Source organism: Carassius gibelio, chromosome B18 (genome assembly GCF_023724105.1).
Source record: "Carassius gibelio isolate Cgi1373 ecotype wild population from Czech Republic chromosome B18, carGib1.2-hapl.c, whole genome shotgun sequence".
NCBI classification, from domain to species: domain Eukaryota; kingdom Metazoa; phylum Chordata; class Actinopteri; order Cypriniformes; family Cyprinidae; genus Carassius; species Carassius gibelio.
Genome location: NC_068413.1, coordinates 24,333,559 through 24,352,530, shown reverse-complemented (window position 1 = coordinate 24,352,530; position 18,972 = coordinate 24,333,559). Strand labels below are relative to the sequence as shown.

General features: G+C 37.5%; 1 protein-coding gene across 2 annotated transcripts in view; it reads right to left on the bottom strand.

Moving 5' to 3' along the window:
• LOC127977654 (homeodomain-interacting protein kinase 3) overlaps nucleotides 1–18,972 on the bottom strand; it is a 60,535-nt gene that overhangs the window by 18,843 nt on the left and 22,720 nt on the right. Inside the window, exons 3-7 of one of the 2 annotated variants that reach the window (XM_052582638.1) lie at nucleotides 17,385–17,508; nucleotides 3,031–3,150; nucleotides 2,475–2,588; nucleotides 1,286–1,470; nucleotides 1,018–1,180 (exon numbers count right to left, since the gene is read on the bottom strand). In XM_052582638.1, the coding sequence (XP_052438598.1) occupies nucleotides 1,018–1,180; nucleotides 1,286–1,470; nucleotides 2,475–2,588; nucleotides 3,031–3,150; nucleotides 17,385–17,508 (706 nt within the window). The remainder of the gene's footprint in view (nucleotides 1–1,017; nucleotides 1,181–1,285; nucleotides 1,471–2,474; nucleotides 2,589–3,030; nucleotides 3,151–17,384; nucleotides 17,509–18,972) is intronic. The other variant, XM_052582639.1, reaches the window with a different exon arrangement.

Here is an 18,972-nt window from a genome sequence, read left to right as displayed (position 1 = left end):
TTGCTGGTCTAAAAAAGGGGTGTGTTCAGTCTTATTGCTGGTGCAATGCTATTTTAAGGAGCTGAAAATAGACTGCGCCATAGACCAGCTCAAACCTGGTCTAAAGTCTGGCGCAATGTTTTTTCTTTGTTATTTAAAGAGCGTACACACTGCTTATTAAACAGAGGGATTGCAATGCATTAGATTTTTTTTTTTTATATAAATGCCTACAAGTCATAATGGATAGTCATCACATGTATCAGAATTAGGCGATCTATTTGCTCGCACACGAGCAGCTCCGTTTCATATCGGCGACGCGTTCTGTCTTTGCGCTTGCCAAATTCCGCAGTGTAAATAGCAAATCTGTCATGGCACGAGCGCAGCTGGCTATTAAAGGGAATGGAAGATGAGACTCTGATTGGTTTATTGCACGTTACGCGCAAAAAACACCCATTACTCATTAAAAGAATACGGACAACCCGTTTAGAACATGCGCCCGGGCACGCCACGTTTTTCCGTCATTAAAATAGCAACAGTGGATTTGGACACGCCCTGGGTGCACCTGTGCCGTGCGCTTTACACTTTGCCTTTAGAACGTTAAAATAGGTCCCTTAAGGTTTACTTTTGGTAAAAACTCTAAAATGGATTCATTGGTTAACTTTTACCCACAGTAGAGGTAAAAATACGACATTGTGATAGCCTTAAATTCCAGGTAGTTATTTATTTCTTCATTATATCAGTCAATGCATTTCTGGGAACCAAATCCTACTGTTTGAGCTACTGGAATATAAAATTCGAGGCCCTCAAAACATGCGTCACGCAGAGCCTTGGCCTTCACTTGAAAAGTATTGCAGATAGCATCACAAAAACAGTTTTTATAAGGTTACTTGGTAACAACAAAAACAAAGTGTATACAGAATTTTTTCCATGTTTTAGTCAAAAGAAATTTCTGAGCAATTTAGAAACATACATTTCTGTTCACAAGCGTTTTTAGCAGCATTGAAATGTTTCTCACAGTAATGCCAATGTTTTCAATACCTGAGTGTGAATGCCAGCCACCTTGCAGAAGGGCAGGGTTATGTTGGGCGCTGCACCAGTGTTTGGGACAGTCCTGACAAACGGAGCCTTGGTCCGACTGAGAGACTCATAACTGCCTGGTCGTGAGCAGCAAACGTCCATAATGTGAAAACACGATTTGACACTATAAAGACAGAATTCAGAACACAAAACCTCAGTCAAAGAGCTTTTCCTAAGAAGTCCGAAGGAATGAATCATAGACAAGGTTGAGGAATGAAAAGTCGCTCACTGGTTGCTGTGGGGGAAGTCTAACAGGTGCTGCATGGTAACGAAAGGGTGGCTAAGGGCATCACTCGGGGCTATTCTTTCCTCTGCGTCTATCAACAACATCTTCTTCAGCAAACCCACAAACTCTGCACGATCAACCTTCTCTGCCAACAAATCACAGCCTTCCAGATTCATCACTAGATTCACCTGCAAAAAAAAACAAAATACTCATTAGTCATACTAAGGGCTACATAGTATCTGCACACACAGAAAGCATAGCCCAATTTAAGAGAATCCTAATGGATATTATTTAGTTAGGTTCTTTTTTTTTTTTTTTTTTTTTTTTTTTTTTATAAGAAATTTATATTTTTATTTAGCAAGGACACTTTAAAATTGATCAGAATTTGACAGAAAGTTTTAATATCATTAAATTATGTATTTACTATTATCAAATTAATGTTATTTAATAACTACAAAGGTTTCTTGAGTACCAAATCAGCATATAACAGTCCCTCCAGGATTTTGCTGATTTTTGCAGCCTACAGTGACTAATTTTTCCTGCAGCATTTCAAAAAAATTTTGTTATATCTTGCAGTGTTTTGCAAGGACTCCAAATTACCAACATCGCTACAAAATCTATGCAACATGATACAAATCATTAGAAAAATCTGGTTAAAATGTATCACATAATGATACAACAATGTGCTGAGGAAAATTAATGAATTATTGTAAGATAACCGAATTGCATATTGTTATAAAAATCACATTAATTTACATTTTGGCCATATAAATAAGTGTACCAAGTTGTAATTTTTGCTCAGTTTTACACTTTCATTTCCGTCTATTTCACTCATTCCGACCTGCTTGTCCATGTTTGGGTTTTTCATAAAAAAATTAATTAAATTAAAATAAAAGGCTGAAAAGAGAAATGAACAAGTTTTACTTTTAAATATGTAACCTTTCCACAGATTTGCTCTCACATACACCTTAGAACATTTGGGGAAGAAAGTTAATAAATCCAGACTCAATGTGCTCCTATACTGATTAAAAATGACAGACATTTGCCTAGACGTGATTCTTCATGTTACACTTTAACTTGCACAGCATAAAATAAGTTTTCTATTTGCATTCGCAATGTAACTGCACTTCTGGGAGAGAGAAAGGTGTGAGTGATTCTGAAGACTGATGCGGTAAATGTAGGATTTTCTAACTTGTGTTCTTGATCCAAAGATACGCACATGCGCTACGTCATCCAAACAGCTGAAGATGTACTTTCTGGATTCTTTTGATTTCAGCCCCGTCTCGGTCTCGTGCTCTTCTGTGGACTGGAATATATGCAAAATATATAGCTATTTAACTATTAAACATACAATACATTATATGTTTTTTATAGTTTTTCACTTAAATGTAACAATTGATGAATTTCATGAAGAAAATGTCTAGCTCATAACAAATATAGAGATTATACAACTTTTTAAACATTACAGTATAATGTCAACATTTTCAAATGTATAAAATATTATACAGTACAAATAATGTTTACATTTATATATAAATAAAGACTCATCTTTTTAAGTATTAATAAGTTAAATTAGTAGTGATAATAATTATTATTTTTATTTATTTTTTATTCTGATGATATAATCAAGGCTGTGTAGGTAACCAATAATGTAATCAGAGTTACCAATAATGCCTTCAACAACATACATTTGTCATTAGTGAACATGATACAATGATGTGCATGTGTAAAATAGTTCTTGATCTCACTTTAAGCCTCCAGGCCGCATACGCTGAGTCTGACTCCCGGCAAAAGAAGCGAGACGTCTTTGTCCCCACATTTAACAGATGCTCTCCTGGCAGACCCTGTGTCTGAGAAATGTAGCGGATCTGAGGAGAGACAGATGGGAAAGAGTGAAACAAAGCTTGGTGAACTCTATCATTGATGATGTTTTAACACCGTCCAGCATAAATGGATACGTCAACAAAAGACTGTCAGATGCCTAGAAACAGCACGTGTTCTCAATAACACGTTGAGAACGCAGCACATGTTTTGAACAACATGCAGAAACGGGCGATTTATGTAGTCATGCTTGTGTGAAACCCACGGGAGGGGGTCGTGTGGCCAATTTTTATGCGTTCTTACGTCAACGGCACTATAGTGTGAGAGAAAAATCTATTAGATGCTCAGTGTCACATGGGCACTGCAGAGGTGCTACCTGCAGTGGCACATCTTAAAATCAGATCACATGACCCGTTGACCTCTCAACACAGACTGGGTCGGAATTTTTGTAATAGCTTTGCAAGAAAAAAAAAAAAAAAAGACCTACCTCTTCGCTCTAATCTGTCATCATGCATGAGAGCTTAAGAGAAGGATCAAGTGATCCAACGAAATTCTTAAGAAATTCATCACAAAGTTGAGAACATTTTTATCACATCAGCTTTTTATTTATGTTTTAGATTTAAACTTGCATAATTGGGGTAAAATACAAATTTTTCGGTGAGGTTCCACCAGTAAAATTTGCACTCCAGGAGCTAAATATCACATTAGGGGCGCTTCAACCCACATAAATGAAAAACAAACCGTGGCAACAGTTTGCACTATTATACTCCATGGTATGGATCAGTACAGTTCACTTTTGGGGGGTTTTCCACTAGGTACAGTACCTGGTACTTTTTTTTTTTGGACTACCTCAGCTGAGGTTGTTAAATGTAAGCCAAATCATCAAAATTAAAAGAACCAAAGACTTAAAATACTACAGTCTGTGTGCATTGAATCTATTTAAAGTTCCCATTCTCCGTGATCCCATGTTTCAAACTACAGTTAGTGTGTAATGTAATGTTGTTGTTAGAGTATAAATAATAGCTGTAAAATTATAAAGCTCAATGATAAATGCCAAGCGAGATATTTTATTTAACAGAATTCGCCTACATCGAACGACCAGTTTGGACTACATCCCTCCACTTCCTGCTGTAATGACATCACTAGAACAGTTTTTTTTTTGACTAACCCCCGCCCACAGGAATACACAAAAAAGGGGGCGTGGTCTTGTTGCGCTCCGAAAGAGAAGAGGAAGAGTTGCGTTTGTCGCCATGTCATCGAAACGTTGTTATTTAATCTCATAGTCCAATCATCATTGTTTGAGCTTCCCAGGGACGCTGTACTTAGAGATCAATGGTTACAATTTATGTTTAACTCGGTTCCCGAAAATTATAATCCACATGTAAAACTATGTGCAGCACATTTTGCTGAGGACAGCTTCCTCAATCTCAATCAGTTTAATGCCGGATTCGTACAAAGATTATTCTTGAAAGATGGAGCTGTTGCCTCTTTGTCTGGAGAAGGCATTGTTTATGGACCAAAACCGGTAAGTGTATTTTATTATTTAAGTTGGTGCTTTCAACAGTTTCTGTAACTTATTACACAAAGAGCAACGCTGTTTAACTTTGTTAACTAGATGGTAGAGCTGTGCAAAAAAGCCTGTTTTTATGATAGTGAAAACATAGAGATAAGTTAATTGTGTGAAAAATACTGTTTTTTTATACACGCAAAACATGAACACGTTATAGTGCACGTTATAGAGTTTCACGTTACAGAGTTTCACAATTTGAGTAGAATTACTGAAATAAATTAACTTTTTCACAATATTCTAATTTACGGAGAAGCATGTACAGTATATATATTTCCCTTTTAAGATACTTTGCTACAGCGGATCCAGCGAGAGCTTGATGGGGCAGCGCAGAATGAACCAGTTTTTCAGGAATCACAGCAGTAGAAAAATGCTGAAAAATAAAACAAATACAGAAAAAGGCGATCGCTAAATATCGTTAAAATAGGGCCCAAAATTTTGATTGTAGTTCCCATTTCAATCGCTAGTTTGGCCAAAAATAAAAATTGTGCCATCACTTGACTGAAATCATACATGCTTGAAATTCCATTCATCTATGAGTTGTTGTTTTTTATTATTATTGATAATGGTAGGCAGTAAAAAGCTTAAAATTCCCTAAGCAACAGATTGCATCATTTAAAAGTCCATACTAGAAAGTATGAAATGTACTTAAGAAAGTTAACAGCAGCTACTATTAGATAAACTCCTTGCACACACAAAAAATTTAAGCACAGACAGACACCAAGATCCTGAGCTTTAAGACTAAACAAACAGGGTCTGTGCGGAAAACAGATGAAGAACATTGTAAATTCCCCAGCTGCAGTTCAGACATGAACTCGTGAGAAAGAGGAAGAGAAAATATCTTTAACCTCTGGGTGATGAAATGAAGGGCTACATAGTGGAAAAAATTAAGACATTTGGAGAGGGAGTCAGTATGGAAATGATTGGGGGAAACGGGTCTCAGATCAGCACAAAGGACAGGAAGTGAGTAGGCTTGCTGTACAACAATGCAAGATCTGATAGGAGAGCTAAATAATGCCCACAATGACAAATAAATAAAAAAAAACTCCAGTTGTGGTAAAAACCTTTCAGTAGTTTGAGTCATAAGTTTCCAGCTTTAGCACAGAAGCTGATTTCAGTACATACATAATCCATCAATTCATTCTCCTGTCAACTGGGACCAGGGGCCTCATTTATAAAACTTTGCATAGGATTTGCGTCAGAAGTGGCGTACGGATGAAACATAGGACGTGCGTACGCACAGAAATATTCGGATTTATAAAACCGTGCGCACGCACATCCTACGGATTTTTCCCTTGATAAATCACAATCAATTCTAAATGTAGCGCAGCTTTTGCGGCTTCATGACACGCCCATAGTAGCCCATAGATAGTCCGTGAAACGCCCACAAGTTAATATTCATTGATTGCGAAATCATGGCAAACACAGAGAGGAAATCAAAAAAACGTAACTTCACTCAATGTGAAGTAGAAGTTATCATTGGTGAGGTGGAAAAGAGGAGAAAAATGTTGTTTGGAGGGCACAGTGTGGGCATTACTAATGCCAAAAAGGCACTTGAGTGGCAAACGGTGGCAGACGCCGTAAATGCTGTAGCCTCACAACCTCGGACCGTGGCCGAAATAAAAAAGAAATGGTCGGACATCAAAGTCGAGGCAAAAAAACGTCTAGCGCTCCATCGCCAGAGTGTGTCTGCCACGGGTGGGGGAAAGGGGACACCGGAGCTGACCCCTCTTGATGAGAGACTAGCGGCAATTATTGGGGAATCCCTATTAAGTGGAGTGGTGACTGAGGCGGAGGGGGACACTGACGCGCCAGAAGCACCGGGTGACACAGGTAAGAGAAATAAGTAAAATGAATGCAGTGAAGTCACATGTATGCAGGCTACACAATTACAGTTTATTAATATAGAACAATTTTATTTCAGTTGCTGGGTGTTCCAGCGGGGCCAGTGGTTACGATGCTGCAGCTGAGCAGCCGTCTGGACCCAGCGTCTCCATGGCACGCGGCTCTCAACCCTCCAGCAGTGGACGTGTCCTCACCTATGCAATAATATTTTCCACACCTTTTGTTGTTCTTTACAAGCAACGCATCACTTCCAAACGCCTCGAGTCTGCGTCCAACACTGCTGTGTCTTAAAATAAATGAGTCATGGGTTGACCCAGGCCACCGAGCTACTACATTAGTCTGCATCCCAAATAATTTGGACATTGATTGAATGAAAATGCTTTCTATTAATGAAGTATTTTCATTAACGTTCGGTGCCCTTATGGCAACATGAGTGCAGTCAATAGCACCGATGACATTTGGGAAACCATACATAGCTGCAAATTTAGCTTTCTTGTTTGCCTGTTCACCTGCCGTGTATGGAAACTTTATGGAATCATGGGACGAAGCTATTATGCCTTTTAACACGTCTGGCATTACCCGGCTAAGGGTCGGCTGAGATATTCCTGACCTGTCAGCCAATTCCCTCTGAAAAGTGCCAGTCGCCAGGAATCCTAGTGTTGTTAGGACTTGAAGTGGGACTGGCACGGCGTGGTTCCTCCGAGTGCTCCTCTGTAACGCCGGGCCCAAAAGCCCGCAGAGGTCCAACAGGACGGCTCGAGGAAGTCGGAACCGGCTCATAAGCCACTCGTCCTCATTTGCCAGCAAGTCTTCTTGCGGTCTAAAGATGCGTTCACTCCGAATTCTTCCATTTGCCACATCTTCTAAGAGCGCAAGATCAGCCATTGTGCGTCATTACGCATTGTGATGGGGCATTTTATTTCCATCCATTTAATGGCATCTGACAAGCTACAGATGTCGGTAATAATCGACGTGGAAATGGGAAATTGTTCAGCGCCAATGTAATTTCTTGTTGCTTTCTGAATGGTTAAGACATACGCCATACATTGTTTTATCAAAAATAAAACAAACTAAAGGCATATGCATGAATACCATAATTCCGTAGCTTATGAAGAAATGTTTTACTATGAGAACAACTTTCCCCAGTGGACAATTAATACATCTATCTATCTATCTATCTATCTATCTATCTATCTATCTATCTATCTATCTATCTATCTATCTATCTATCTCCTTAATTATCTATCTATCTGTCTATCTAATTGCAACTATATCTGCTCCGCCAGACGGACACATTGACGAGAATATCAGTTTTGTACATTATTTCGTTCTGTTAACTATATTATTTATGAGGATGAATTGCACAACATGCCAATATTGCAGAACATATTTCACTTTTCTTTTTGCAAATATGTGTTCATTTGAATTTCTGTTGTAATTTTCGTTTGATTTTTTTTGTTTGTTTCACTGCTGATCGATCAAACGGGTGTTCGTGTAGGCTGTTAATTGTAAGACTTGCTTTGTGAAGTCTTCATGTTATTTATGAGAGGCAGTATTGTCATTTTCACTTTCACGTGTTTCTTCCATCTGCAGACGGTGTCGCCATTTCTCATTTCACCCGTTTTTGTGCGTACGCCTGGGTCAGAGCTTGCGTGAAGGACTGCACATTTTCCCGTCAAGTTTGCTTTTTATAAATATCAATTATTGCGTAGAGAGTGGCGTACGCCTTCTTTTGTGCGTACGCAACGTTTATAAATGAGGCCCCAGGTCACAGTGGTAGCAGGCTTAGTAGACTGATCCACACCTCCACTGATCCACACAACTCTTCAAAGGCACTAGTGAGCCTAGTAAAATCTTGATATTTGTCAAAATATTCCATATATAGATAATCAATGTTTTGTTGGGGGGAGGATTTGATAATAATAATAATAATAATAATAAGTGTTCGTCATCATCATCATCATCATCATCATCATCAATACATTGTCAACAATTACTGCTTTTCACTAAATGAACAAGGAACACTTAAAAATCACATGTACTTAAATGTACCATATACACTTAAATAAATAGATACACATAACAAATAACTTTATAAAGTTAGTTAACAAACAATAAGAACACATTACAGATAAAAATTAACAGGTCTATTAGAAACAACTATTAGAAAAAAAATCTAACTTACAAAGTAAAATTAATACAGAGAATTTAATTAAGATTCAGCACTGTTTTTAGGCCAGGCAAATTTGTGACATTGACCAAGCTAACACTTTTGGACAAAAGGTCAGACTCTGCTTCAATTGCCAAACCTTCTATTGAAGCACACGTTGCTCTTTGGAACATTCTACAACAATCAAATAATGCTGGATAGCCTAGTCATCAGGTTTCATCACTTCTGTTTGTCTGTCTGTCTAGATTTAAAACTGGTAAAACTGTAAAACTGTAAAGCACATGTACAAGCATTAAAAGCTTTTAACTTGCTGTATTTCTCATGATAAACTTTGTATCACTATAAAGCTTATAAAGAAGAAAGAACCAAACCCTCAGGCAGATTATCAGATAAACAAACACATAAATAAACAATGACACTCTTTTACTGTGATTCAAATAATACATGTACTGTAATTCATTAAAAACTGGTATCAGCCAACTGGCTATAAGTCAGTTTTATTTTTACTCACATTTGGCAATTGTTGGGTGTTAATTCTGGACCCTGCTTGTGTCGTGTGTTTCAGCCTCTAAGCGTAACAGATTTATTTTCAAAAAGGGATGTGTCACTTTAGTACTGTAAGAATATGACTACAAGTCCAAACCTGCACCCAGGGCCACTGTTTGCAAACACACATTTCTTCTACATTCAACTTGCTGTAACACTGTGGCAGTGTCAAATGCAGGTTCCACATGCTTCTGATATGAGGCCCTGCGACTGGTACCGTAAGGGGGCATTCATTTCTTCTATAAATATATTTTGCTGTGTGAGATTAAATTGAACACCACCGTGAAGGAGGCGCGAGGATTAGGAGTGCGATACCACAAGCCATTTTAGTCCCTGGACTAGAATCACACCTTAGGCAGTTAGGTGACACCCAAGATGTACAAAAGTGGAGTGGTGACATCCTGTTAAGCATACTTTATGTGCTCTTGTATTGCTAGCCTGTAGCAGTAATGTACCTCAGTACTCAAGAGGGCGATAGAGTCAGTGTAAAAAGACAGGTATCTAGCTTTGAACTTTTTTTACTTGCGTCTTTTCAAACTCTTGCTCAGTCATGACAGTAGTTGACCTGAGAGAGAAAAATGCCTATAGAAGATGACTGTTTATGAAAAGAAAAAAGAAAAAATACACTATAAAGATTAATGACACAAGTTTAAATTATTTATTCGTATAAATTAATAGATTAATAAAAAAATTCTTGAAAGATCAATCAAGGGGGAGGGGATATTTGATATATATATATATATATATATATATATATATATATATATATATATATATATACACACATACACACATAATAGAGGTCGACCGATATATTGGTCGGCCGATATTTGTCATTTTTATCCATGTTTAGTAGCACCGATTTAAAGTCAGACATGTCCGCAGAGTGTCCACAAGTGTCCCCAATGCTGCTGCCGCATGTGAAGGACCCCCAGCAAAAACTTTTGGAAGATTCAACAACAGGTAAGGCTTAAATTCAGATATTTAAAGTCATATATTTACTATATTACTAGTAAACTATGACGTGTTGCTTCACTTAGTGAATAAAAAAACAAATAGCATAGAACCGTCGGGAACTGGCATAATGCTACAGCTGATTAAAGATCTGCTTACTTGCAGTTAACTTTAAGGACTGCAGTCGAAACTATCAGCAGCAGCCTTGCTAACATATTAGCCCCAATGTTAGAAGTTCTGTTTTATTTTTTCCATATCGGAGTTGGAGAATTTCACTCTGTGCGTGGAGAAGGTGGCAGCTCTCACAAACACTGCAGCGTGATTGAGGGCTACGTTACTCCGCCTCGCTTGCAGTTAGCACCGTGCTCGGAGACACAGAGGTGTCATGGAGCAGCCCAGAACGGTGAATGACATTTTTTCGGAAGCATGGTTTGATGCAGTAAATAGCCAAATTTTATGTATTTTTTTTTATGTAAATTAGGCTTGTACTTTACACGCATTCGCACATAGACTGAAACGATCATCCTCTTCACATAAGCAAAAACTTCCTTGCCATAACAGCACCAGATTGGACTATGTATTTATTTAAGGTCTATTTAAACTGACTAGTGTAACCTTTTATGTTTGGTTGACTGTGATTTAAGTTTGAAATTTATATATATATATATATATTAGTGCTGTCAAAATTAGCGCGTTAACGCATTCGATTAATTTGAAATATTTAACGCGTTAAAAAAAAATAACGCAATTAACGCGGTTGCAGTTTTTTTTTTATTTCCAGTTGTGGCCTATGTGTGTTCAACGTGCAAAGAAATATGGATACGACCAAGGAAGGACTTTTAGACGGAAAGTTTCAGTATAAAACTCTGCCGGATTACTCTTCAGTCTGCCACAAGAAACATTACTCTTCATTTAATCTGCCACAAGAAACAGCAACATTAAAATCATAAACTCAAATGTCATTGTTAAAAAAAAAAAAAAAAACAATGACTGTAACAGTGCGTAAATCAGACCTTTCTGTAACGCTAACGTTAATAAGCTTAAACGAAAATAACGAAATAATTGTGTAGCGGAGTATTTTTTGTACACAGTGCCGCGAACTGTCAATCACTCCTGTACGCGTGCATCACTGTCCTCCTCGCAGCTGCAGCAACTTGCGCTCTCTCTCTTCATCAAGCTTTAAAACAAAAAGGGGACAAAAAGATCATATTGTCTTTGTGCATAGGCTATAGATTAATTAGATAAATGAATATCTAAATTTGTGCCTTGCCGTCTACGGTATTTTTTTAGAACTTAGAAAAAAGATGCTGCAGCCAATGAACAGCCAGCGTGGGGCTGCAGGACGACTCAACCTCCGCAGACAGTTTTTAATGTTTATCAGACAATAAATACTCAAGATTTTGCTTTAGTATAACTAACAACGAGTTTCACACACCTTCTCCGGCCACGTTGAGTTGTTGACACTTAACAGTGGGAAAAGCGACACATGCGCTATTCACTTGTATAACTTAAGGGTGAATGGGTAATGTAGTTTCTGCTCTGGGTGGGATGAATTAGGAAGCTTGCATTGTGAAGGGCGCTCTGAAAATCGGCAGTGCAGGTAAAAGATTAAAACCTCTATTAAAACAGATGTCCAAATGAGCGTACCGGTACGCTACAAGCACGTTCTGGGCGCACGGAGAGGTGGCGGTACGCTCAAGAGCTATATTTGGAAGTGGCGGTACTGAGTACCGGTGCGTACAGGCCCACTTAAAGCACTGGCAATGACTATACTTTGGAATTTTTTTGCAGTCCACTTAGAATTCAACATGGAAATCATTTTTGTTTTTTATTGGCATTGATTGTTTTGAAATTTAAATGGTACTTACATGCCTGTGTTTTTATTTCTGTAATAAATATGGCTTTCAAGCCAACAGTTAATTTGGAGGATATTGATGGTTTATTGCAGGTATGTTGTTTACATGAGAAAATCTGTGTTACAAGTTAACAAAAATTCCAATAAACAATCATATTTTGAATTTAAATAGTTTCTTTGTCTTGAGTTTACATTAATTATTTACATTTTACATTTACATATCCAAAAAGTTTCAGTTTTCTAATTGCGATTAATCGCGATTAATTTTAAAAAATTGTGCGATTAATTAGTTAATTGTTTTTAATCGATTGACAGCACTAATATATATATATATATATATATATATATATATATATATATAAATGTCAGGTCTGGTCCTCACATATTTATTTATTTCCACAATTTCACACATTGCATTTGTTGCTACATGTTGGGAGTAGCATATTACAAAAGTGACAAGTTACAAAATATATTACTTTTTTAGCAGCCAAGGACTACTACTATAGTACACACCACGGTTCAAAGTAACCTACCCAACAACTGATCAGGAAAAACAATAGTGTTCTATTGTGAAAAAATGGACTCCAAAAGAAGCAATAGCTTATAAATAGGGGTCCATTCCACCACCAGCACCACCCCACCAACCTGGCAAGGATTATGTGAGCGGTCCAACTTTAGATGCCAGTGCAACCATTCTTTAAATTTTGGGTACGTAGAGTACAATTACCTTAATCAGACAAAAATTTACAGTCCCGATACCGTTGTACCTCAATTTGTTATGATCCTTGTACCAAGAGAAAGGGGTGTAACTCTCAGGCGCAAATCCCTCAGGTTTATATCTTTCCAGTAGTTGTTGCTTTAGTTTCTTTTTAAATATAGATAATGAAGCAGATTGATTTAAATTAGTATCCAGCCCATTCCATAATTGTGGAGAGCAGTTGTGTGAGAGTTACGTGTGGACCATGAAATAGCTCTTATGGCTTTCTTTTGTAATATCAAGAGTTGCTCAATACAAGTAGATTAAGTGTTATTCCAAATAACATTAAAATAAATCGGATGAGGCTCAAACAGAGTCCTATACAGTGAGCTATACGCATAGCTATGCATCACATCAAAACTTGAACTATAGCTTAGGAATGGTACTTTTATAGTGTTATTGTTCAGTTCAGAACAATTGGAGTATTTAATTCCATACAGAGAACACACACACACACACACACACACACAAAACATGTGCTCTGTCATCTCATAGGAATATTAGGGGGGGAAAAAGGTAATACAAATGGAGCTAGAGACAGTGGAATCTCTCATCAGGAATGGGTACATTCTGATCCACTCTCCTTGGAAAAAAAGACTCATTGTTAGCAGATTGGTAAATTCTGATTTAGAGCTAGAGTTGTGTGATATTGGAGATGAATTATTCCCGGCAGACCAAATTCTCATGGGCTTAAAAGGTCTTACTGGCATAATACAGGGTTAAATATGAGCAACAACAGCATGTATCTTTTAGACTGACAGTTCATAACACACACTGGCATCTTGAGATCCATAACCCCCCTCCCAGCTGTGTTAACATCCCAGCCAAAAGGAAGAGGAAAACCCATCAAACCCCCTGCTGTTGCTGCCAACCGCTATGTCAAGTCAGTGGCTGCTGGGACTCTGCTTTCCAAACCCTCCCCAGAAACAGTGTTCTAATCTAGGCTTGCTCCTGCGTATCTATCACACATGCAGACACACAGAGACTTGGTAATGCACCCTCTTCTCAGTTTCACCCTGGGGCATTCAGGGGCCCAGCAGCAGGGGGAGTATGGCCTGAAAAATAGAAAACATTCAGATCATAAACCAGGCGCACTAAGACAGACGCAGCTTGAGTGCACACAACAAACACCCACACGCTGACACTTGTACGCCAACACAACGGCTAAGACGCGCCCGTGAAAATTCTTCTGGAGATTGTTTGGGCCTGACAGTACATACCACGGCCCTGTGCTAAACAGATTACGTCAAGAGAAGGAGAAATATAGAGAACTCGCAATCAAGAAGAAATATTTAGTGTATGTGTGTGTGTGTATGAGAGAGAGAAAGAGAGAGGGAGAGGGAGTGAGTGTATAAAAGAGATTATAAAACAAGATTTGAAAGATAACATATATGAATAAATTTGGCGTATTTCAGGAAACCATGTCTAGGTCACATTTCAACCCAAAAATAAATTTGTATTATTATTTTTAATAATAACAATTCAGCACTGGGACCAATTCTCACTATTAGCCAGTAGCTTAATACCATACTTATTAGCATAATGGCTGTTCATTAGTACTTATAAATAATGATCGACCAAGAATGTTTTTTTTGTTTGTTTTCTTTTTTTAATAACCGATACCAATTATCTGTATGTTTATGTGCCTGTTATGCCGAATGGATATTTATTAATGGATATAAAGTAAATAAATGACTTGAGTGAAGAAAGAACATACTTCACTTTGGTTTTGTCTGTTATATTCCAATATTCCAGAGAATATTATACAGTGAATTAACATTATCCAGTGAATTATTCTCGACTCTTTAGCTATTAAACAGCTTATAAACATATATAAATCATTTAGGGGTTAACTTGTGTCTGTTTGGTGAATAAATACACAGTTTTAGAGAGCTGCTTGAGTTTAAACGCGACACGTCTGGACTGCTATTTTATTAGATAATCACTTGTGTTTTTAATAATAGAAGCAGTTCAAGTATGAGAGTATACATTGTGCTGGTGGAAATGTAGGGCCCTATGTTTCCCGTGATGCAGAAAATGCGGCCGGAGTCGCAGAATCTATTCATAAAATGGAATTCAAAGTTTAGAGCACGTGACACTCATGGTGATTTCAGCATCTGCCGTCTCACTAAATGAGGATGAAATCACATGAAGAACATCTCCAGAACTGTTCTGAGAGTCACTCCCTGAGCATTTGACCATTTGATTGGAGTAAAACTAGTGTCATATCACATACACAGAACTGTAAAAGTATTCATTTATTTTGACATTTATTTTGGCTTTGAAGTCTATTTTTCAGTAGAATGTACATGGCCTACAGCTACTACTAAAATGAAACAAACATAAATTTTTAAGGAATAATCACACAGCATTTCTTCCATGTTTTGATTTTAATAGTAAGTCATTTTTGTTTGCCCAAAAAAAAAAAAAAAAAAAGTTTGCTTAATTGTAAGTAATTAAAAGACAAATACAATTTATGTTTCATGCCTTGATTTGATAAAAATGTAAATACATACAGACTTTTTGAGGGGAAAATCATTAGGCTTCTTTAAGAAAAAAATAATTAAGTTGTTTTACGCGTTCAAATAATTAGACATGCTAAAACAGAATTTGGTAACAATAAAAAAAAAATATGGAGAGAAAATAAAACATTTCATAGGGCCCTAATCATACAATAGACTTGTATGATTAATAAACTTTAAATTAACTGGAGTAAAATTAAAATGGAAAAAACTGAATCCAGAAAATATATATATATTAGGGGTGTAACGATACGCGTATTCGTATTGAACCATTCGGAACGAGGCTTTCGGTTCGGTACGCGGTACGCATTATGTACCGAACGGTTCGTTGGACTAATTAATTATATTTGGAAAATAAATAAAAAATTGTGAAATATAATGATATGCGTTCAACAAGGTAGCCCAATAACCCAAACGACGTAACAGGCAACGCCCCTGACACCCCCGAAGAAGAAAAAAACACCAACTTATATGTTTATTTAGGCTACTCAGTCAGGCGCTCGCTCACTCAGTACGCGCTGAAGGCTCGTTGCAAAATGGCCAATGTGTTTAACAGACCAGAAATAGAAGATCCTCCAATAACCAATAGGTCTGGTGTTTGGGTGCACTTTACCAATCGATCGGGACATCCAAACAAGCACGGAAATCAAAATGGACTAGTACTGTACTGTGTCGGAATTTCCTGAGCAGTACGATACAATTAACAGGACTGCACGTTATTAGATAGAAGAACTGTTATAAATAGAACGTATGCACGGGCAGTTTTGAAAACTCCACCTAGTTTGCTCTTGGCATAGTGCAGCGCAAATCGCGTTGTATCTGAAGAGCAACACTGAGCCCAGGGTCCAGCGCCGCGCATACCGCGTCCTGTGTGAAAAACCCTTTAGCCATATGCAACGAGCCTTCAGCGCGTACTGAGTGAGCGAGCGCCTAATGTGGAAAACGCAGGTTTTAAGAACATGCTTAATGTAATTGAGCCCCGTTACAATATTCCTTTACGAGAACATTTCAGCCAGACCGTTATTCCTGCTTTGTTCCAAAAAACATAAGCCCTGTAGAGAACCAATTGAGTAAAAACACACTCAATATAAAGAGTTATAGAGTTCCATATAAAAAGTTACATCTTTTTATTTGTTCATAACTACTACGACAATATAACATTATTTTTTTTTTTTTTATAAGGAGCTTTTGTTTTATACAGTATGCTGCTAAGAAAACACCATAGAAGATGGGTAAAGAATAGCTCCATCATTGTTCAATGTAAAAAAAAAAAAAAAAAAAAACATACTTAAAAATCAAGGAAATTTATCTGCCAATTTTTTCTTTCTGCTGTATCTAAAACGTACCGAACCGTACCGAACCGAACCGTGACACCAGTGAATCGTATCGAACCGAACCGTGAATTTTGTGAACCGTTACACCCCTAATAATATATATAATATAATAATATAATTATATATATATATATATATATATATATATATATATATATATATATATATATATATATATATATATATATATATATATATATAGGCTTCTTGGGGCTTATTGCTTGAATGTATAATATGCAAATTGTATTTTCCATAAAACAAAAAGAGGTCCATCACAATTTTTGTACGGTTTTAGGGGGCTTTCACACAGCAATTTTAGTACTCAGGCAGATTCATTTGACGTCAGGGTTCTGTTCTTTTGGATAACGTGTATGTTGTTTTCTGAACTCAGGAGCATATCTGCAAACCTTACCAGATTCCACCTAAAAATTGTGGTCTAGGGTATGGTTCAAGCAAACTCTGATACAATTTGCTTAAAATGTGAATGTAAGCATACTAAATCACGGAAGTGAGCCATTATTAATGACGTATTAATTGGTCAAACTGCGTATGTGTTTACTTTCTCCCTTTCCTGATAAACGGTACTGATATGCTGCAGTAGAGAGAATTTAAATCTAATTTCCGCTTGCAGAAAGTGGCTACTGTGTACACAAAATATCACCAGTGGTTCTGAGGTTTTGTGAGATTCATCAAGACAGGTAAAGAAAGATACAGCATGTTAGAAGAATTACCTGGTCAAACTCGAGGGCTCCTGGGTAGAGGGGCCAGCCCAAGAAGAGCTCAGCAATCACACATCCCAGGGACCACATGTCTATGGCTTCACAAAAAGGCAGGCCAAGAATGATCTCTGGAGCCCTATGATGACACAAACACCAATATGAGAAACAGGGTCACTGTAATGAAACAAACCCTCAAAATGTACCTTTAAATTTCACCCTCAAGACAACAAACTGTGAAAACAATACTTCTGTACTGGCACTGAATTCCTTTCAGTTCAATTATTTCGCACAAACTCTCAATCATTCGAACATATAGATGAATTGTTCAGTAACATGGACCAATTCTCACTAGTGACAAGTTGCTTATTAGCATGCCTATTATTAAAATAATGGCTGTTTATTAGTGCTTATAAATCACACTCTGCATGACCATATTATACATCTTTAATCCTACCCAATACCTAAACAACTACCTTACTAATTATTAATAAGCAACAAATCAGATGCTTACTGAGGCAAATTCATAGTAAATGGTTTGTTAACAGTGAGAATTGGACCTTAAAATAAAGTGTGACCAATTGTTCAAAATAAGATAAAATTGTATAATATACATTTAGAGAATATATTATTAGGGCTGGGCAATATATCTAACGATATGATCATGCGCATCTAGTCAGTAAATCTGGTTCCGTGATTACCATTAAATCGCCATCACCTGCTTTTAAATGGAGCGCCATTTAATAGACTGAGCCATAGATCACTGACAAGCTACGCAATATCACGTTCATTATCCCAGATGAATTGCCTTCGATAATGAACGCGATATTGCGTAGCTTGTCAGTGATCTACGGCTCTCATCTTATCACGGAACCAGATTTAATGACTAGATGTCCATGATCATATCGTTAGATACATCGCCCAGCCCTATCTATTATACAACTACCATATTTTTCTGACTATAAGTCGCACCTGAGTATAAGTCGCATCAGTCCAAAAATACGTCATGATGAGGAAAAAAACATATATAAGTCGCACTGGACTATAAGTCGCATTCATTTAGAACCAAGAACTAAGAGAAAACATTACCGTCTCCGGCCACGAGAGGGCGCTCTATGTCTTCAGTGTAGACTACAGGAGCACTGAGCAGCATAGAGCGCCCTCTCGCGGCTGTAGACGGTAATGTTTTCTCTTGGTTCATGTCTCTTAGTTCATTTCTCTGGGTTCATGTCAAATTAATTTTGATAAATAAGTCGCACCTGACTATAAGTCACAGGACCAGCCAAACTATGAAAAAAGTGCGACTTATAGTCCAGAAAATACGGTAAACGGACTTGGTTAACTTGAAAAAACTGTACTGTTTAGCACTGGGTTCTGGAAAACGTGCACAGAACTGCCTGGAAAAGGTTACTCACAAGCACAATTTAATTTCAGTGATAGGGGCACACAGTCATGGAATTTAGAACATTCTTTCCCATTTGTATAGTCCAAGCCCATAAAACTGATACAATGAGAGACATAGGCAGTGGATAATGTGTGCCCTGGGTAGCTGCTAGAATTCGGCACCAGCTCTGTAACATCAGCAGAACAGGAGATACACAAG